Genomic DNA, 21,155 nt, shown 5'->3' on the forward strand with positions numbered 1-21,155 from the left:
GTTGGAAGAAGACCCCTTTCAGAGTGACCTGGTTGCAGAGGGCGGGAAGTGGTGAGGGACTTCCACTGGGTAGCTGGCACTTAGGTATATTATAGTGAAGTGACTTAGTGAAGTGACTCTGGAGCCAGACTCTGGGTTCAATCCTAATTCTACTTCTTAGATGAGTCAAGTGCAAGGTCACATTGAACACAATAGTACTTAACCCTCCAGGGAGTTGCCAGGAGAAAGAAATGACTTTGATGACTTTTGATGACTTTACAAGTTGTTGGAACAGTAGTTCTGTGCATGGTGATGATCTTGTTGGTTAGTGCTACCACCTGGTGGACACCTGGAGCAAGCCATGTCCCTGGCCTAGGAGGCCTAGGGCTGGGGAGGAGTGTGTGTGTGTGTTGGGGCGGGGGTAGGGGGTAGGGGGTGGGGGTGGGGGGTGGAGGAAGAAGGAACTGGGGAGCCATCTGAATGGAGATATGTGCTGTGTCAGCATTACACATGCTGAGGCTTATCGGGATCCAGCAGACTCCGCCCTGGTTCAGAACTCTATGGAAAATGAGAAAGGGCCGAAACCGGTTTGGCTCAGTGGATGGAGCGTCGGCCTGCGGACTGAAGGGTCCCAGGTTCGATTCCGGTCAAGGGCATGTGCCTGGGTTGCGGGCATATCCCCAGTGGGAGATGTGCAGGAGGCAGCTGATCGATGTTTCTCTCTCATCGATGTTTCTGGCTCTCTGTCTCTCTCCCTTCCTCTCTGTGAAAAATCAATAAAATATATTTAAAAAAAAAAAAAAAAAAAGAAAATGAGAAAGGGCCCACGGGGCGGGCAAAGGAGCTGAGTTAGGTGAGTACCTCCCTCCTTCCCTCCTCCCCTCCTCCAAGCCTGGCCTGAGCCAAGAGGAACCAGCTCCAGGAAAGGGAGAGAGAGAGAGAGAGAGAGAGAGAGAGAGAGAGAGAGAGAGAAGAAGGTCACTGCTGACGTCAGAGACATTCAGGTAGGAGGTAAACACAATCTGACCTACATTCAGTCATCCATCTTCCACACCCTCCCTTACTCACTGGGGTGCCCTTCTCGGGGCACCCCCCAGCTCTCACACTCCAGTAGGACGCCCTCCTCTCCCAAGGTCTCAATTCCTGGGACATCACGTTTTGTCATTCAGTGCCCAGCGTGGCGCAGGTGTGGAAGGGAAAGGCAAGAGAGAGGACTCCTAAAGGCACTGCCGAGACAGGCTCTTCCTCTCTCTTCGGGTCAGATGTGGCTGGAGTAGGGAGGGTGGGCTGATTGCCCCTGTGCAGCCCCTGGCGGGGAGGTGACTGGTGTTGGTTTCAGTCACAGAGCCTTGTCTGGAGTGACTCAGTGATTAGAGGGGCCTCTGAAAGGGCCAGGGCCGTGTTGGACAGGGACCCTAGCTCCTCCCCAGCTCAGACCTGCTGAAGCCAGCACCACTGCTTCCGGGATGGAGCCCAGGACTCGGCATGTTTAACAGGCTCCCCCAGGGTTTCTGATGTCTGGTTATTCTGATGCTCTTTCAAGTTTGAGAGCCACTACTGCAGGTCTGCCCCGACTGCGACCCTCTGCATGAGCTGCTTCCAGGGCGGAGGGAGGAGGGTAGCTGCAGACCTGAGACCCTGCAGGGTGCCCACAGCGGCGATAGCGACAAACAGACCTTTTATTACCAAAAATAAATACACATGCCAGGCCGATGGAAGACATGGGGGGCTGCAGGCCCGGCGGAGAGCTCCCGAGGAAGGTCTCCGTCTACAGGCTGAGATGGGCAGGCGCCAGGGAGGCCCCGAGACCTAGCCCCCCATCCAAGGGGGGCAGCAGGGCGATCAGGGGCGTCTCACACGCCCCCAGCAGCACGTCCCGGCGCCACCCCGCGCCCCTGTCCAGCACCTTGGCCCTCAGGCTGCGGGCGGCCAGGTCCGGCGGGCCGAGCCCGTCGAAGAAGAAGTCCTCGTTGAAGATGGGGTTAGCGCTGCACCTGACCACGCGGCTCCGCTGGCCCCGCGGCCGGAGGCGGGGCCGCAGCCCCAACACCACGAAGCAGCCGCCGCCGCCGTCACCGCCGCCGGGCCCGGCTCTCGAGCGGGGCAGGCCCTCGGCGCTGACCAGGCGCAGCCGCAGGCGCCCGGGCCCGGCCTGGTACTCGGCGGAGAGGCGCAGCTGCCCGCCGCGCGGCCCGAGGCGCAGCACGCTCTCGCGCGTGGGCCGCAGCGGGCGGCACAGCACGTCCAGGTGGAAGAGCGGCGGCGGGGCCGGCTCCGCGCGGCGCGGCGCGTGCGGGCTGGTGTCGGCCGAGCTCGCCTCCTCCGGGGACAGCGAGTGCGGCCGGGGCGCGCGGGCCCGGCCCGGAGGTGGCCGCGGGGAGCCGAAGGGCGACGAGTCGGGCGATGAGGCCGAGGCCGTGTCGCTGTCGGGGGCCCAGCAGAGGCGCAGGTCCGGGGCGGAGACGTTCAGCCGCGGGGGCGCCGGGGGCAGCCTCCCCGGGGCGGGCGGCGGCGCGTGGAACAGGGACTCGCGGCGGCGCGTGTGCGGGCTCTCGGGCAGGAAGGGCCAGCCCTCGCGGCCCGCCAGGTGCGGCAGCGAGCAGGCCGCCGGGAGGCCGCGCCCGCCCGCCGCGCGCCCGGCCGGGGGGTCGGCGCCGCCGGGGTCGGGGAGCCGCGGCGGGATGCAGAACGGCGGGATGCGGTCGGGCGTGAGGACGTTGGGGCAGGCGCGCTCCGCGGGGCCCGGGGCGCGGCGCTTAGGGAGCAGGCTGCGGGGCGCCCACCGGGCCCCGGGCTCCGCGGCGCCCACCCTGTAACCAGCTTTCTCCAAGAGCCACATGCGGCGGGTGGGGCGTGGAAGTGCGGGTCCTCGGGCCGAAAGGTTCCGGGGAGCAGCGTCTCGGCGGAGGCTGGGGAGCTGGGCTGGGCGCGGAGAGAAGAGGAGCCGGGGTGGGCGATGGTGGAAAGCGCACCGGTCCCCTCTATTTGAGCAGGAAACGCCAAGGATGGCGAAGTCTGGGACCCGGAAGACATGGAGGGAGCCCTGGGCTAGATTTTCAGATGCAGGCCTTGGGCTCTCCCATGGGAACTAAAGATGCCACCCACTTCAGAGTTAGAAGGCCCAACACATCCACCAGAGTCCTGGACGCCTGTTAGGGGACCAGAGTAACACCCGTTTATCCCAAGCTCTGTCGTCCTAAAGAGGGGCCCAGGTCCTGAACCCCATTCATATACACACGCCCCCTGAAAGGGCGCACCCACCTCCTCTCCCCGGCCCATTCCGGGGCCTGCTGCTCGGTCTAATCCGGAGGCCCTCGGGGGCCCACAGCTGCCATCCCAGGCCCCACCGAAAGCTCCTCCAGGCCGAGCCATTTCTTTGGCCGGCAGCCCCACCAGCCTCCTCTGGCTCCTCCCTCGCCTTCCCGAGTCGCTCCGGCCAGAAGCAGACTCGCTGCACACCTGGCTGCTGCCCTGCGAGCACCCAGGGCCTGTCCTAGGAGACGCGCCCCGCCTCCTGCCCGGGGGCACGGAATCCCACCCGCCTCAAGCCCTGAGGTCGGGCTCCCCGCCTCCCAGCCCCACGGCATCCAGAGTCTGCAGGGCGGGCCGACCGCTGGGCCGCCCCTCCCACTCTCCTCTCCTTTCTCCCTAGGAAACCACTGAGCACAAAGGCAGTATTGATTCCCCGCCACCCCCAGCCGCTCCCGGAGGCTCCACCACCTCGCCCTCCCCGCACCCTCGCGAGCGCGTTTTCCCACTGCCTGCCCGGGAGACGGAGCCCACCGCGGGCTCGGTCCGGTGCCCGGACTGCAGGCCTCACCTTTGGGCCGCCGCTGGGTCTCGGCCTCAGGCCGGGAGGCGCTCAGAGCCCGGGGGAGCAGCTTCCTCTCCAGCTTGCTCCCCCAGCCCAGGCCTTCTGGGAGGAGCTGGCAGGGGCCGCCGTTGCCTACGTACGACCTCTTTTCCTGGATAAACAGCGCCCTGTCTCTGTGACCATCAGCCTGGCCTTCTTAACTCCTTCCTCCAGCCAGGTTTGTAACAGCAAGCCTGCCCTGTTAATAATTGCATACATAAATCACAGGGGGAAAAATGTGATCAATGCTACAAAGGAAAAGTATGGGGCGCTGTGAAACTGTACAGCAGAAGCCCCTAATTTATATGCCAGGGTGTCGGGGTCTCCAGATCTGAAGGATGAGGGGCAATAATGGTCCAAGGAGAGAGCCCATACAAAGATCCGAAGGAGGAAATGAGCTTGATGCCTTTGAGAACCTGAAGGATGGTGGGTATGCCTGGGGTGCAGATGCTGGGCCTGGGCTCCTTGGGAGTTGGGGAGGGCTTCAGGGGAGAGGGAGGTGGCCATCAGGGTGCAGGGAGGTGAGCCCATAGCCACGGCCACACACATCACATCTGCAAAACCCTCCTTGCTGGAATCTGGCCTTGGCTTCCATTGTCTTGTTCTCCCAGACAGAGTGACTTGTAGTGACTAATTCTCTGAATTGTATTGGCCCAAGGAAAAGTGACCAGGCTCAAGATGGATGGACATAGACACTGAGGACAGAGCTGGTTCCATCCTAGTCCAGGGCAGGCTTAGCTGTGTGCCCCACCCCCATCCTTGGCAAAAGGCAGTTAAACATAAACACGGAGGATGTCCCCTCCTATCCCCATAGGCAGGTCCTAGGAAGCACAGCCCACCGCTGGCAAATGAGGCCCTCAACTTGCACCCCTGGCATGCCCTCCATCCTTCAGTATCTCAAAGGCATCAAGCTCATTTCCTCCTTAGGACCTTGGACCATTATTACCCCTCATCCTTCAGATCTGGAGGCCCTCTCTGACACCCTGTCATATAAATTAGGGGCTTCGGCTGTACAGTTTCACAGCGCCCCATACTCTTCCTTTATGGCACTCATCACATTTTCCCCCTGTGATTTATGTATGCAATTATGTAATATCTTACTAGATTGTAAGCATCACGAGGACAAGACAGATATTCATTCAGGATTTGTTGAATGAATTCATGATATTAAGTAGATTTGTACCTGAATCAGTTCATTCCTTCATTCACTGTACTAGATGCTGGGGATAGGTAGAAAGGGGAGGAGTCTAAGGGGAGAGACATTCAATAAATGTGCAAACAACAGTAACAAAAAAGACTGGGAAATGCAGGAAATAAACAAGATGATTATTTTAACATCTGATACTTGAGAGTTTAGAGGAAGCAAGCATTTCTTTTGCGGAGATTCATGGCGACCCCCCCAGGCCCTCCATTCCTGTGGCTCCTGACTCAGCTCAGCTTGGGTGTCGTGTCTGGGAAGGGTGGTCTACATGCAGTGCTGTGGCCAAGAACTCATGGCTTTGGCATCAGTCAGACAGGCTGGGATGTGGGCTGTGTGACATGCTGTCTGTGCCGTGTGACTGCTGATAGGTAACTTCATCTCTCTAGGGCTCATCTTACCCATCTGGAAAATGGAGAGAAATATACCGAACTCGCAGAGCTGGCGTGAGGATTACATGAGATCACATGGGCATCAGTTAAACTGACTTCTGCAAAAGTGTAAGAAAACAGAAGCCCGACTCCATCTGACCTAACAATAAGGACATTTTTGGCTTCTGTAGTAAGTCCAGAGGTAAGTTAGGATTCAGGGGAGTTTGGTTCTGTGGCTTCATTCATTCATTCATCAATAGTTCTTTGCTACCTTTTTGGGGCAGGCACTGTGCTGGACTCTGGAGACATAGCAGTGAGAAAAAAGAGAAATCTCCTGGCCAGATGGAGTTTATACTTTAGTGGGGAAAGAAAGACAATAGACAAAAATAAATCAGTAAAAAAAATCATTAATTAAATGCAAATCAGTGTTGGGGAGAAAATTAAAGTAGGGAAGGCTCATAACGGGTATCAGGAGAGTATACAATTTTAAATAGAATGGTCAGGCTGGCCCCTTGGAGAATGTAGTGTTTCAGTAATGAAATGAAGGAAGGAGGGAGGGAAGGCGAGGGACAAGCATTCTATGAAGGGAAAATTGCAAGTGCAAAGGCCCTCAGGCAGAAGCATGCTGGAGTGTTCAAGGAGGCAAAGAGGCCAGTGTAGCTGGAACAGGACGAGTGAGGGGGAGATGAGGTCAGACACTCTTTCTCCTGGTACTTGACTCAGGCACCTGAAGAACACAGCACAGCCGCTGCTTCCAGCAGAATAAGGTGCCACCTTTGCCTGGATGGCCTATTGCAATGGTCGGCAAACTGCGGCTCTCGAACCACATGCGGCTCTTTGGCCCCTTGAGTGTGGCTCTTCCTAAGCCTTAGGAGTACCCTAATTAAGTTAATAACAATGTACCTACCTATATAGTTTAAGTTTAAAAAATTTGGCGCTCAAAAGAAATTTCAATCGTTGTACTGTTGCTATTTGGCTCTGTTGACCAATGAGTTTGCTGACCACTGGCCTATTGGATCCCACCCCATCTGCCTCGGCAGCAGTTGCCTCCCAGATGAACGCGCTGGGCATGGGGATGGGTGTTTGGAGCGTGGAGGCAGCAGCTCCCGTTGTTTCAGCCTAGAAAGCTGCAGTACGTGGCCTCTTAGGAGAGCAGAGGCAGCTGTCAAAGCCCTAGAGCAGGGGTGGGCAAACTTTTTGACTCGAGGGCCACAATGGGTTCTTAAACTGGACCGGAGGGCTGGAACAAAAGCATGGATGGAGTGTTTGTGTGAACTAATATAAATTCAAAGTAAACATCATTACATAAAAGGGTACGGTCTTTTTTTTTTTTTAGTTTTATTCATTTCAAACGGGCCGGATCCGGCCCGCGGGCCGTAGTTTGCCCACGGCTGCCCTAGACACTAAGAAGTGTTTCAGAGGCTGATGACCTTACTTCCCTTACCAAGATCCCCGCCCGCCCACCTGGCCTTGTCCAGTTACGGCTGGCGCCCCGCCTGGCTGTGAGCCTTGCCAGAGAACCTCTGTAGATTTCCAGCTCGTGCCTGTTTCTCTTAAAAAAATGGCCCGGGCAGAGAAGTGCCAGGACCCATTCAACCTACTTTAATATGGAAACTGAAGTATAACTGTTCTGTTCTTTTTTGTTTTTTTTGCTGCACAATAAAGGATGGAATATATTTCCCTTCTTTTCTTGGGAGTGTTAAAATGAAGATTAGGGCCCTAGCCGGCTTGGCTCAGTGGATAGAACATTCGCCTGCGGACTGAAGGGTCCCAGGTTCCATTCCGGTCATGGGCACATGCCTGGGTTGTGGGCTTGATCCCCAGTGGGGGGCGTGCAGGAGGCAGCTGATCAGTGATTCTCTCTCATCATTGATGTTTCTACCTCTCGCTCCCTTTCCTTCCTCTCTGAAATCAATAAAAATACATTTTTTTTAAAAAATGAAGATTAGGTGCTTCTTGTCCACGAATCAAGGTTAATCATGTATTTGGTATGCAATGATTTAGACTCTGGGTTTAACAGATTATCAAGGGCAACTGTGAAAGCACACAAAGAGAAAGGGGTTTTTATTGAGTATATGAGGGGGGGGACGTGGTGGGGAGAGAGCTTTTTGCCACACGGGTTTTGGCTATGGCCCAAACCCTGTTAAGGCATCCTGTTGCCTATCAGACAGAGTTCAAGCTCACAGCAGGGTTTATGAAGCCTCTGTGGCCTGCCTTTGTCCCTGCCCTCTCCTCTTTCCCTCAACGCCTACCCCATTCTGTGTATTCAGCTCCTGGCCCGTGGTTGTGCATCTCAAGGCCAGGGGGTCCTGTCTTTTCATTGCTGTGTGCTCAGTGCCTCACGTAGCGCCTGGTGCTTGGCAGGGGCTCAGCAGATCTCTTCCGTGGGTATTGACCGGAAGTTGGGTGTGTGGGAGGCCCTGGAAGGATTTTCATTTCCAACTACAAGAAGGGTCTTGAGCTGAAATGGGGCCGAGAGACTTTATTTGCTCAGAGGAAAGTGCCCCCTCCTTCACCTTATCAGTGGATTCCATGGAGAGCGCCCCCCCTCGCCCTGGGGGGCGGGGGGGTCCCAAGCAGACAGAACAGTCAGAGGTAGGCTCTCCTGTTACTCCTGTTCCAGCTGCAGCTGAAGGAAAACACCTGGAAGAGAAAGAAGGGCAAGTGGGAGGCAGGCGTGAGGGCAGAGATGGCAGGAGCTTGGTGGGGTGCTCTGAGCATTTGCATCTAGTTACCTGGAATCCTGTCCTGTGGTACAGGTTGGGCAACTCACACATAGAAAAAAAAAAAAAAAATCCTATGCCCTAACCGGTTTTGCTTAGTGGTTAGAGCACCAGCCCGCAGACTGAAGGGTCCCGCCTTCGATTCCAGTCAAGGGCAGTACCTCGGTTGTGGGCTCGATCCCTGGCCCGGGTGCGGGAGGCAACCAATTGATGTGTCTCTCTCACATTGATGTTTCTCTCTCTCCCTCCTCCCTCCTTTCCACTCTCTCTACAAATTAATTAATTAATTTAAAAATGTAAAAAATCCTAGCTGATCTTTCCCTCACTCCCCCCATGTCTACAGCAGGCGCCCAATCCCAGGCGGAGAAGCTGGAGCCCCAAGTGGGACTGGGTCCTGAGCATCCTTTCTTCCATTTGGCCTGAGGGCTGGCGGTGGCAGGACAGGGCCTGGGCCTGAAGGAGTCCTTTACCTGAGGACTTGGCATAGACTGTCTTCTGGTCTCTGGTCTGGGTGATGCAGGACATGTAAAGCTTCTGGTCCTCAATCTTGTCCACGCTGACGTTTAGTACAGCCAGTGAGCCCACGGGGATCAAGCTGGGAGAGGAGTTGGCTTAGCCCATCCCTCCTGTGGACCCTCGGCGCTCATCCCTTCACCCTTCCGTCCACCCATCCTTCTCTTCACCACCACCCCCACCCCAAGCGGGTGGCTCTGGGCTCAGGGCTAGCCTGCCAGCTCCCAGAGCAGATGGTAGGGGTGGTTTTCTGGCAGCGGGTGGGGAAGGAGACTGAAGCAGGGCTCCGGCACCCCAACTGCCGAGGATGGCCACCCCTCAGTGACGAAGAGGGCCATGACTTTGGCCAACACCGTGAGGCTCGTTACAGTACTTACTTTTTGAACCTGATGCTGAGGCTGAGTGTGAACAGCCCCTCTCCAGCCAGGTAGGCAGTTTTAGAAAAGGTCTCATCCATCATGGTTGCCAGGGACCCTCCGTGGGCAAACCTGGGGTGGGGGTGGGAAGCAAGGCAGGGCTGCGGGCTGGGCAGACTGGCTCCCTGGACCTTCCCCGGACCCTGAGGTGGAACCACCACCTCTGCCTTTCCCAGGGAAGGGAAGGGAAGGGAATGGAGCTGGATCCCATCTGATCAAATCCTTCTCAATCAACTGTTGCTTCTGCAGGTATTAGCAACCATGTACAATTATTTTATTTCACCAGGAAAAAAGGTTTCGTGTATTGTTTTTCCCTAATAGAGTTCATCGAAAAACATTTTTCTGATTCATCACCTAATTGCTGTAACCTATCTCCCCCCATTGTCTAGGGGCTGGGTGGGTGCTTGGGAGACAATAGAAAATATATGGCTTGGTTTCTGCCCCCAATTACTGGCACAGAGCTCCTGAAACCCTTGTAATTTCCGGGGCGGGGGGGGGGAAAGGGGGGTGCAGTGCGAGATCCTTTGTCAGACAGATGGCTCCTGGATGGGGGATGGGCGCTAGAAAGACCAGGCCAGGACTGGACGCTTGCAGTTTTCAGCACTGCCCCATTCTCTTGAGAAGGGAGAAGGACTGAAAATGGAGTTAATGATCAATCTCGCCTACGTGAGGAAGCCTCCATCAAATCACAAACGTGTGGAGTTCAGAGGGCTTCCAGGCTGGCAAACACACTCACACCCGGAGGGAGGGTGGCGCACCCACTTCCACCGAGACAGAAGCTCCTGCGCTCAGGGCTCCACACGCCTCTTCATCTGGACACTCACCTGGATTCTTTGTCCTCTCCTTTACTGAACTGGTAAACCTGTTTCCCTGAGTTCTCTGAGCTGGTCTAGCAAATCAACCAAACCTGAGGAAGGGGTTGTGAGAACCTCAGGTTTGTAGCCAAATCAAACAGAAGTTGCAAAGAACCTGGGGACCTACTAGTTGGGTTTGGGGTCCGACGTGGGGGAGACAGTCTTGTGGGACTGAGTCCTTAACCTGTGGGAACTGACGCTACCTCCAGGTCAGAACTGAGTAACACTGTAGGACGCCCAGCGGGTGTCCCAGAGAAGCGTTTGGTGTGGTCACACTTTTGGTGACCAGAAGTATCAGAAGTGAAGTGTTCTGTGTGAGTAGCACACAGGAAAGAAAGAAAGAAAAGAAAGAAAAAGAAAAGAAAGAAAAGAAAGAAAGAAAGAAAGAAAGAAAAGACAAAAAGAAAGAAAAGAAAAGAAAAAGACACAGTAGAGAAGAGCTGGGTGTTTTCCTGCACAGGAGGCAGACTGAACTAGGTTTTTCTAATTCAGTAATAATCTCTTCTCTGGACCACCCCCCGCTCCCCCACAGTGTTGGATGGTCCTCCTTGGCCTCTCCTGTCCCACCTCCATGAGCCCTTAAATAAAAGCCAGTCACCACCACCCCATCACTGCCTTTTTGAGGTTTTCAGAAGGGAGGGGATCCTGACTTAGTCCTCCAGTGTCTGCATGCACTAGGGTGGGAACCAGTGTCTCCATGGAAGATGCCTTTGGGATGGCCTAGGGCAGTGGTCGGCAAACTGCGGCTCGTGAGCCACATGCGGCTCTTTGGCCCCTTGAGTGTGGCTCTTCCACAAAATACCATGTGCAGGCACACATGTACAGTGCGATTGAAACTTCGTGGCCCATGCGCAGAAGTTGGTATTTTGCCAACTTCTAGCCTAGGGGACCGAGGGCTACAGTCTGAACTCACCACCTCTGCAGGTGCTGGCATCTACTAAACTCCCTGAATTCTTTTTAACTACAAATGAGTCCTTCTCAGGTCTTGGGACCCTACAGCTGTTCCTTATCCCTCCTTCTCTCTCTCCTTGCAGGAGCAGGGATGGAGAAGGCAGTCAACTGTGGACTTGGTGGGTCAGTGGCCTTCGGCAAGACATAGTTATGTCCAGAGTGAGTTCTTTCCTGGCTCTCTTCCAAGCTTGGAGGCAGCAGAGTACAATGGAAAGAGCAGTGGACTTGGAGCCCCAGTGCCTGGACTAGAGTCCTGCATCTGACCTTGGCTGCCTGTGCTACCTTGGGCAAGTTGCCTCAGTTTGCTGGTGGGTAAAACATGAAGCGTGGATAGATGGTGTGTGACAGCTAGATTGTGCCTTATGGTTCATGAGCACATACACACAGACCCGCTCTGGAAGGGATATATCCTTGCCCCAGGTTTTAGGTAAGGAGACAGAAAGCCAGAGGTTAAATTGCTTGCTTGGGGTCCCGTGGCCAGCAGCGGCAGAGCAGGACTGGAAGCTGGGCTCCTGATTCCAGATCTTGTCCACTTCTAAGTTCACCACATCCCTCTCAGAGCGGCCTCTAAAATCCCTTACTGGAAAATTCCCCGACTCGGCAAGGAGGCTCTCTGTTATCCTCACAATGGGACTGGACCTGGTGACCCGGATGTCCTTCCAGTCCAGGGCACCCCCCCACCCAGCTCCTTAGGGAGAGGAACAATCCCCAATCCACCTGCTGAGCCAAGGCTAGGAAGCAGCCAAAGACATCTACCTCAGCTGGTGGTCTTACCCTGGGGCCCCCTCCAAGTAGGGGCCTGGTTGGAAAAGGCAGACGGACTTCTTCTCAGATGGGTTAAAAAAGATGGCATGTTCGTAGCCTTGTCCTTCCACTTGGAGGCTCCTGGTGATGATGCGGCAGTCGCTGTTGTCTGGGGAGAGATGAGCAGTGTGGCAGCTGGAGCCGGGAGTGCGTAAGGGCATGGGGCCCGCTCAGGGTGCAGCGCTGGTCATGCAGCACCCGGGTTGTCCTGAGTCAGGCACAGGGCCTAGGAGAGAACCAGAGGACAGCCAGGCTCCACCAGCCGAGAGCCTTCCGTCTGAGACCAAAGGCACAGCCCTGTCCCCAGGGAGCCCTTGGTCTGGTTGAGGGTAGGGATAGGGCCAATGTCAGGTGAAGACTTTAACAGACTTTAAACAGTAAAAAATAAAAAAAACACAACTCATGACATTCACAGATAGTAATTCAAAATAACAACAATGCTAAACAGAAAAATAAGTGCTGAAAAGTCCACCAAAATTCTGATATTTTCCTTCCTTCAAGACAACTACAACTATATCCTTTTTGTATGGATACCAAATTCTTTAGAAAATTATTTTGGTGTCCCTGTTTTTTTGTGTGTATGTGTGTGTGTGTGTGCCATCAACCCAAACGGTAGTCTTTGTACTGTACTGTGTACATTCATCACTGGGCAGGAAAATCATATTTATGAATGAGCGAGACAAGAAAATACGGACACACACGTACAAGGAAGATGGAGGTGGGAAGCTCTGTCAGTCTGACTGGTGGGCGTTTCAGGAGAGCCGGCCTGGGTCTGGCAGAGCATGGACGGTGGGCCAGGCCTGCGGTGGGAGACGGGGCCCCCCAAAAACTTTTGAGTTGGGGGAGGAGGATTTGGGATGAGGCCGGACAGAGGCTGAGCAGGCAGTTCTCCAGTGAGGCCGCTAGGGTGCGCTCTCTTTTCAAATGGGAGGAGAAGATACAGTCGCTGCCCGTAAGAGGGGTGAGATTAGCAGAAAGAACTTGCGGCTGAGACTTGGATGGGAGCTTTGTGGTTTCCTTCCCCAGAATCTTTGAACGCAGGGAAAGGGGCTGGCTGAACCGACTCCCGTGGGCTGGGACACCGGTGCTGCTGTGACCACTCCGGCCAGGCCTTACCCGGGGTAACTGCTAATCCGGTTGGGAGTTTGAGCCCCTGGATGTGCTCTCTGTTGGACGCGAAGGAGGGCAGTTTGATCCACCCGTCGGTCTTGGTCTTCTCCAGAAATTCCTGGTACAGGCTCAGCATGTCGGGACACCAGCTGGCATTGGGAAGGGCATAATCCTTAAAGTCTGTCTTCTCTGGGCAGAATCTTGAGATCTGGGTACAAAAAATCAGGGAGACTAGACAGCTAGCTTCCTGGGAGTGGGGTGGGGACTGCTGCTTGGGCTGCAGGACTTCTGGGCAGTGTGCATGCTTGGGTTCCTTAGTCCCCTTACCAGTGTTGACTCGAGGGAAACCTTCCTTGCGGGGGTGTGGGGAGGTGGGGGAGGGGTGTGTGTGTGGGGGGGAGGGTTGGGGACCCCTGTGGGTGACTGGGCAAGGGAAAGAAAGGAATTGGGGCTGACAGTGAGGGAAGGGCATACTGCTAGTGCTTTGTGCGTTACAATGGTCCTGTTTTAAAACCCGCGAGCTGGAGGGAAAAAAAAAAAAAAAGCCGGAGAAGCTGCAGGGAGCTGGAGCCGCCAGAGTAATGGAGGGGAAAGCCCCAGTCACATCTCTGAGAAGCGATGGGTGAAGAAGCTGCAGACCTCCCAACAAGGCCTACAGGATCTCCAAGTCTGGACTTGCCATAGTAGTCAGACGGCGAAGAAAACCTCAGCCATCTCCCTCAGACTTAGAGCAAGGAAACCTGGAGAAACTGTTCCAACTCTTGCTCCAAAAACCCTTTCGGTGGCAACAGCAGCTTTTAATGAAGATGAAAAGAGCCAAGCAGAGGAAGTGCCTCCGGAAGCAAAGATGAGGATGAAGACTGGAAGGGGCACTCTAACCTCAGCAGGACTGAACTCCTCTAATAAAGGAAAGCGTGGGTTTTCTGATCGCCGGCAGCGATGGGAGTGAAATATAAACTCTCATATTTGGAAAGGCCCATGACCAAGACAATTGAATGATATGTTTGGAAATTGGGGCGTGAGTAGTACACTAATAAATGAAAGTTTGAAATGAAAAAATAAAAGAGTACAAACCTGCGAGCTGTTCTTTGAGACTGTGAATTGCTAGTATTAGCCCCCCGCCCCCTGTAGAAATGGAGAAACGGAGGAAATATGGCTAAGGCTGCCAAGCTAGTGAGTGTGGGAGCTGATGGTCAGACTAGAGCCCATTCTGAGAGACTGGCAGGGGCCACTCCAGCTCTGCCCACAGCTGTGGGCCTGCCCTGGCAGGGTGGCTCCTTTGAAACATGTTTTGGGTGCCCGGAGAGATGCAGTGGGAGGTGGGACGAGGAGTCTCCCATGGCCTCAATGCTCATGCGCCAATCACAACGGGGGGGGGGGGGGGGGAGGGCTGTAGCCCGGGGCTTGCCAAGACCACTCACAGGGTCCTCCGTCTGGGGACGCCCCACCTCTGCTGCAGCAGTCTGAGTCTCATAGGAGAAAAGTGATTTCATTGGTGGCCACACCAAACTCAGACCAGGACAAAAGTTTGGGATGTAGGAAACTTGGCATTCTAAGAGCGCCCTCCCTTTGCCAAATCAAATTGCTCCCCAACACCCTGCCCACCTGCCCCAGCCACAATCAGGGAGAAGATTTGCCAAGGCCCCCAGGAGAAAGGCTGTCCATCTAGCTGAGCTGGGAACTCACCCGGGAGTCAATGGAGGATCCGAACGCCGCGGCGGGGTTGAGTATGGGCAGGATGCGGGGCGCACCGGGAAGGGCTCTGAGGCGGCTGAGTGTGGCTGCCGCTTGGAAGCCTCGCCTCATCATGGCTGAGCACGGGGATCTGGTCTGCAGGGCTGCTGGAAGCTCAAGGTGAGAGCACTTTTCAACTGCACCCTGGGCTGTGGGGGCAGCCAGCTCTCAGCCAGGCCTCTCTCCTTTCTGTCGCAAAGCTTTCATCAGCAAGCTTCCAGGGCAGGTGATTGGACAAGACCAAGCTGGTTTGAGGCAACACCCATCTGTGTTTGGGGCCTTAGATGGCCCCAAGCCCCACCCAGTGCTTGGGGAGGGCAGATGCTGCCTGGGCACGAATGCATAGCAGGACAGGCTTGAGTTCAGAAAGAAACATTTGTTAAAGAAGCAAAAAAGTGCATAAAAAATAATGTAGGGTATGTGGAGACTTGGAGAGCTGCCCTGGAGTTTGGGGAGAGAACCCAAGAGAATTCCCAGAAAGATATGGGAGGGTGTCTCTTTTTCAAATTTTTAAATTTTTTTTTTATTGATTTCAGAGAGGAAGGGAGAGGGAGAGAACAATAGAAACATCAATGATAAGAGAAAAATCATTGATTGGCTGCCTCCTGCACACCCCACAGTGGGGATCGAGCCGCAACCCGGGCATGTGCTCTGGCTGGGAATTGAATTGTGACCTCCTGGTTCATAGATCCAAGTTCAACCACTGAGCCAGGCCAGCCAGGCTGGGATGGTGTCTCTTGAGTGTAAGGCAGTGATGGCGAACCTTTTGAGCTCGGTGTGTCCGCATTCTGAAAAACCCTAACTTAACTCTGGTGCCGTGTCACATATAGAAATTTTTTTTATATTTGCAACCATAGTAAAACAAAGATGTATATTTTTGATATTTATTTTATATATTTAAATGCCATTTAACAAAGAAAAATCAACCAAAAAAATGAGTTCTCGTGTCAGAGGTGTCATAGGTTCGCCATCACTGGTGTAAGGTTTTGGGGGCACATCTGTGTATGAGGATGTGTTTACATGGCCTGCGTGCCAGAAGCTCTGTTATCAGTCTGGGACTCAGAAAACCAATGCACAGGCCTTAGCCACCCCCTTTTATCCCAGACAAAGAAACCCTCCACCTGCTGGTCCTGGCAGGGATAGGTGGGGTGGAGGCAGGACAAAAAACCATGTGGGAGGAAGCAGCTCAGCAAGGCCCCTCTGTGCTTTGGGAACCCCAGGGAGGGGATGGTGGCAGCAGACGTGCTGGGAGTGGGGGTGGGGGGGAGCAGGGCCATTGCTACGCTTGGAAACGAGGCGGCTTGGAGTGGAGGAGCGGGGAGGAGTGCTCAGCCAGCACCTGCAAGGCTGTGGACTTTTTTGGTGGTGCTTCTTTTTTGAGTTAAAACTGCCAGTTTCTACTTCACTAGAATAAAGCAAATTCTACAGATTAGAACTGTGCAAAGGTGGAATGATAATGATGATGATGGTATTTTGGTATCTGAAAGGCTAAACTGATATCATGTGGACATTTAAAAGTTTTGTCCCTAGTAGACTAGGATAGATTTCCCTCACCTCGCATGAGCCTCTGATGAAACTTTGTTAAGGACTGGAGGAACCAGGTTTTTCTTGTTCCTCGCCCAAGGATATTTTCCCATTGGTTTTTAGAGATAATGGAAGGGAGGAAGAGAGACACAGAGGAAAAGAGAGAAAAACGTCATTGTGAAAGATAGACATCAATTGGTTACCGCCCACTCACGTTCTGGACCGGGGCCAGGGATCAGAACCTGCAACCCAGGTACATGCCCTTGACCAGAATCAAACCCAGTAACCTTCCGTCTGTGGGCCAATGCTCTATCCACTGAGCCAAACTGGCTAGGGGAGGAACCAGTTTTTTGATAGATTTGGGTTCTGGGCCTAACCAAAAATATGTGCATTAGTCATCAACATTTAAAAACAGAGAGTTTCATACAGAGCAGAAGGTCAAAGATCTCCTGATAAGTGGAAAGGTCTGGCAAGGGTGCATCTTCATTCCTGTGTGGCAGCAGCTGGTTGGAGCTGACGCCCTGGGCCCTCTGGTTCACTGCAGGCCCCTGCCCCCCGCCCCCCACCCCCAGTACTGAGTATTCCTTCCTCCCCTCTGCCAGCCTCTATGTGTGATATCTATCTATCTATCTATCTATCTATCTATCTATCTATCTATCTATCTATCTATCTATATTACTAATGTTGTGGCCCCACTCCATAACAAAGAAACAGAATTTCCGGAGGATGAGGCCCAGAAATCAGGATTTTAAAAAGATTCCCAGGTGATTCTAATGTGCAGCCGAGGTTGAGAACCACTGCTCTAGAGTGATACTGCTGTGGTGGGTTGGGCTTGGGCCTATGTCCCCATATGCACAGAACTGAATACAGTGGGTCTCTGAGAAGAAGTCGGATTTACCTGGATGTGGAAAGGGAGAAGAGCTTAGTCCTGTGCTGGCTCCAGTGTGGAATGCAGGGAGATAAGGCAGCTCTCAAGCTGGTTCCTTCCAGGTAGGGGATGCCTGCGGGCTTGGAGAGCCTTCGCTACCACGTGTTCCCACTGGGCATCTGATATCTCCGAGCCCAGGCAGGAACCCCTGAGGCAAGCAGGCTTACTCCAGCCAATGTCCTTTTCACCAGTTCTACCTGTTCTGGCTCCAGGGGAATAGGGCTGTGCTTGCTCAACACTATAGCTCTCCCTCATCTTCATCCTCACTCTCTAATGGTGGTTCTGGCAAATGAATCCCAGGGCCTGGATCGGATCCTGGATATTGGCAACTACATCTTCTCCATCCCCCACCGGTGCCAGTTCAGGATCGCGGTTCAGGGACTGGGAGGAGTCTCCAGCTGGGCCTGCCCCATTTTTCTCCTGCTCTTCCTCAGGCTCCTCACTGTTCCAATCCACAGTGCCTTCTGCAGGGCCCCGGTGCAGCCCCAGTTCCTTGGTTTGATTGGGGAAGATACACTCAGGGCCCATGTGTTTCCCCTTAGAACTTCTGCTGCCATCCGGGCAGGGGCCGCTCAGAGCCGCGTTCGAACCCACACCTTCACTTCCGGCGGGGCAGCTGTGTGTGACTCTTGATTTGGAAGATGGGACTCAAGGAAGAGACAGGAGAGAAAGGGGGATCATAGAAAGGGCAGATGGACTGAAGAGGGGTCCGAGGAAAAGAGAATGGGGAGGGGAGGGGCTCCACAGGGGCCCCTGAGGCTGGGAGCTGATCCCAGAAAGGTTGCCCAGGGGTGATACAAGGGCTGTTCTTCCGAGAGTCAGTAGCTGCAGCTGGGAAAGGGGATTCTGTTTCCTTGCCTCAGAGCCACGTGGGAGCTGCGTCATCACCCTTGCACGACCAGACTTTCTTCGCAAATCACACATCCCAGGAGGATCTCCCCCTCTTGGTGCCTGACTAGAGGGAACTGGTGAGTTTGGGGGCTTCTCTTGCTGCGATATTATGCACCCCAACCGGGGATCAAACTTGTAACCTGGGTATGTGCCCTGACCGGGAATCGAATCCGCAACCTTTTGGTGTACTGGATGAACGTCCAACCAACTGAGCCACGTAAGCCAGGGCCGCCTCAGGGTTTTTGCTTCATCCAGTTTTTAAGGTTTTGGGTCTTGGTCATGGGTGGAAAGTGTTAATGGGGAAGCTTGGGGAAGGGCGGAAGCACAGCTTCAGGGTAGCCCACATAGGGAAGAGGCTATCTTCACCAAGCCTGGGGCACAGGATGGAGGTAAGAATGTGGTTGCTAAGGGCTCTGCCCAGAGGGCCCCGGTGGCTGGGCGGGTACACACCTGAGAGGGCAGGGCTGATAAGTCGTGTGATTGATCACTGGGCTAATGGAGGGGGTCCCAGCAGAGTATAGGGCAGAGGTGGGCAAACTTTTTGACTCGAGGGCCACAATGGGTTCTTAAACTGGACCGGAGGGCCGGAACAAAAGCATGGATGGAGTGTTTGTGTGAACTAATATAAATTCAAAGTAAACATCATTACATAAAAGGGTACGGTCTTTTTTTTTTTTTTTTTTTAGTTTTATTCATTTCAAACGGGCCGAATCCGGCCCGCGGGCCGTAGTTTGCCCACGGCTGATATAGGGGCAGAGAATGTGCCAGGACCAAGGGGACCCTGAGCTCCCCTGGAAATGGGAGAGCCCCTACCACAGCTCACCTGGAACTGAGTTCCTATTTGTGAAACACTAAGAGGCAGAGGCAAGACCTCTAAGTTCAGAAAGTAACAAATGCTGAAGGGTGTGTGTGTGTGTGTTTACACACTCAGGGTGGTGCTCATAGGCCCAAGCCAGACCTGAAATCCCCTTGTCTTCAACCCAGACAATCACTTGAGAGGTGGTTTCTTCAGACCAATGAGACGGCCACATGGTGCCAATGGCACACCTGCTTTACCAGCTTGGAGTAGAAAGTTAGGTCAAATCATTTTAAAAGCATATGAAATGATGACCACCTGCCCCCATGATATCCTGAGCCCCTTTATCCCCTGAGAACTCTGAAACCAGGTGTTACTAACTGTAAACTAGGTCAAGGAGCAAGCTCACGAGCCTTCCTAGAAAGGTGACCCTTGTTCCCTTTCCTCGGGGCCATGGGCATCCTGGGAGTGGAGCATATGTCCACATAAGATAATCAGATGGGTACAGGCCTAGGTCCTGTGGCCCTGATGGTGCATCAGTCTTGCTGCTGAGTCACAGGAGGAGTAGGTGCAGTGAGGGCCTGTGAAGGCAAGTCCTCATCAGGCCCCGGGAGCACCACCACCAGGTCTTAGGAGCAGGTGGAGGGAGATGCTTGCTAGGTGATGGCTTAGCTCCCAGGTGGCTCCTGGAGGAGTTTCTGAACCTTGTTCCACACAGAGGAGCCACTCAGGGCTCTTCTACCTCCAGCCCCCCTCTGTGCTTCCGAAGCAAGGTGCCCTCTCCCTTTTGGGGCAAATTTCCCTGCTACCTGCCCTAGAGTCACCCTACTTCACTTCCTGGCTCCCTAGAAAATCCTCAGACCTCCACTGAGATGGGGTGGAGGGATCCCCTTTCTTTCAAAATCCTTCTTACCTTTCGCAAGAGTTCCCAGAGCACAGGCCAGAATGGTTAGCATATGAAAAACCAGTTCTTCCTCCCTGGGAGCTGGTAGGACTCTGTCTTCATGCCTCTGGGGAATGAGGGCAATTTTAGCTTTCCATTCTGTGAGCGGCATGGCAAGATTAAGTTTCCTATTAAACTACTTGGCCATGGATTCCTTCTTGGAAGCCAAGCTGTTTAGGGGTATCTGGCTCTGGGGCTCTGCCTTAGGCTCTGTCCATGAGGACAGAGGAAGAACCCACTGGCGGGGGGCGTAGAGTTCCTTGGTGCAGAGAAAGTCTTGCTCCCTCCCGGTGCCTTCTGTTAGGCTGAGCTGGCCTGGCTCCCGGACACTGAGGACGCCAGTGACTTGCTTCCCTGCTCCCCACCTCTGGCAGGTGCAGCTCCAGAGTTACCTGCCTCTTATAATGCATGCACAGGTGCACATACGGGTGTGTGCAATGCATACACTCACAAATATATTATGCATGGCCACACACACTCATATATGCATTCACACACAATCACATACTCACAGACACACTCCACAGTCATACCCTGGTGTGGATATACATACTCAGAAACAATGTGATACTATTGTAATTAACCTAGTTATTAATAACAGGAAAGGAGCAAAGGGAAGGTCAATTATCATAGACATGTCATTTGGACAGCTTCACCAGGAAGCTAAAGCTTTCCACTCCCCAGGGAGCCACCGATCTATTCCCTGCAGATCACTGGGAGAAGGGACAGACAGGGAGAACAGACGCATGCCCAGTAATGTTGGGGTGACCCCAGGAAGGTCCTTGTCTGTCAGTCACAGCTGGGAATAGGTCATTGGCCAGAATGGGTACGGCCACTGCAAGGGTGTGAAATTTGGACCATTTAATCCCCTAAACCAGTGGTTCTCAACCTTCCTAATGCTGCAACCCTTTAATACAGTTCCTCATGTTGTGGTGACCCCCAATTTCATTGTTACAAATTGAACATAATTAAAGCATAGTGATTAATCACAAAAACAATATGTAATTATATGTTTTCCGATGGTCTTAGGCGACCCCTGTGAAAGGGTCGTTCGACCCCCAAAGGGTGGCGACTCACAGGTTGAGAACCGCTGCCCTAAACAAAGGAACTCACTTTCTTGGTTGCTCTTACGCTCTAGGGACTCTTGTTGCAGAGGGCCTTGTTCTGGATTACTTTTTTTATTTTATTTTATTTTTTATTAGGTTTTGACTAAGGGAATGTTGCGGCTGAAGGCTTGGCCTGCAGGCACCTTGGCAGGTGTGGGTGGGCACCTGGAACACAGTGGGAGGGAACAGCCCTCACCACCTGGTTACTAGGGTCTGCAAAGGAGTAGACACCTAGTGTGGGCCCACACAACCCTCTCAGTCTGATCTTCTGCCCAGACCACTACATCTTTCTCCACATCAGCGATAAGGCTGTTTTGCTTTCTCATCATTCGTGTGTTCACTGGAGCAGCACTTTTAATTTCCTTCAAAAACTTCCTCTGATTTCACAACATGGCTGTTTGGTACAGGCTTTCAGTGTATCTTGGCTTTCAACATGCTTTCCTCAGTAACCTCAATAATTT

General features: G+C 53.7%; 2 protein-coding genes and 1 pseudogene across 2 annotated transcripts; all 3 read right to left on the reverse strand.

The window, feature by feature from the left end:
- Window positions 1-1,652: 1,652 nt before the first annotated feature.
- Window positions 1,653-4,005, reverse strand: C2CD4D (C2 calcium dependent domain containing 4D). The gene is made up of 2 exons (XM_059673518.1): window positions 3,800-4,005; window positions 1,653-2,901 (listed from the first exon to the last, which is right to left on the reverse strand). The coding sequence occupies exon 2, from the start codon at window positions 2,816-2,818 to the stop codon at window positions 1,748-1,750; it is 1,071 nt and encodes a 356-aa protein (XP_059529501.1). The 5' UTR covers window positions 2,819-2,901; window positions 3,800-4,005; the 3' UTR covers window positions 1,653-1,747.
- Window positions 4,006-7,501: 3,496 nt separating this feature from the next.
- THEM5 (thioesterase superfamily member 5) lies at window positions 7,502-14,833 on the reverse strand. The gene is made up of 6 exons (XM_059673836.1): window positions 14,459-14,833; window positions 12,779-12,980; window positions 11,633-11,771; window positions 9,015-9,125; window positions 8,595-8,719; window positions 7,502-8,044 (listed from the first exon to the last, which is right to left on the reverse strand). The coding sequence occupies exons 1-6, from the start codon at window positions 14,579-14,581 to the stop codon at window positions 8,010-8,012; spliced, it is 735 nt and encodes a 244-aa protein (XP_059529819.1). The 5' UTR covers window positions 14,582-14,833; the 3' UTR covers window positions 7,502-8,009.
- A 2,024-nt stretch (window positions 14,834-16,857) lies between these two features.
- LOC132220487 (male-enhanced antigen 1-like) lies at window positions 16,858-18,286 on the reverse strand (annotated as a pseudogene).
- Between the last annotated feature and the right edge of the window lie 2,869 nt (window positions 18,287-21,155).

The sequence above is a fragment of the Myotis daubentonii genome, chromosome 18 (genome assembly GCF_963259705.1).
Source record: "Myotis daubentonii chromosome 18, mMyoDau2.1, whole genome shotgun sequence".
In the NCBI taxonomy this organism is placed as follows: domain Eukaryota; kingdom Metazoa; phylum Chordata; class Mammalia; order Chiroptera; family Vespertilionidae; genus Myotis; species Myotis daubentonii.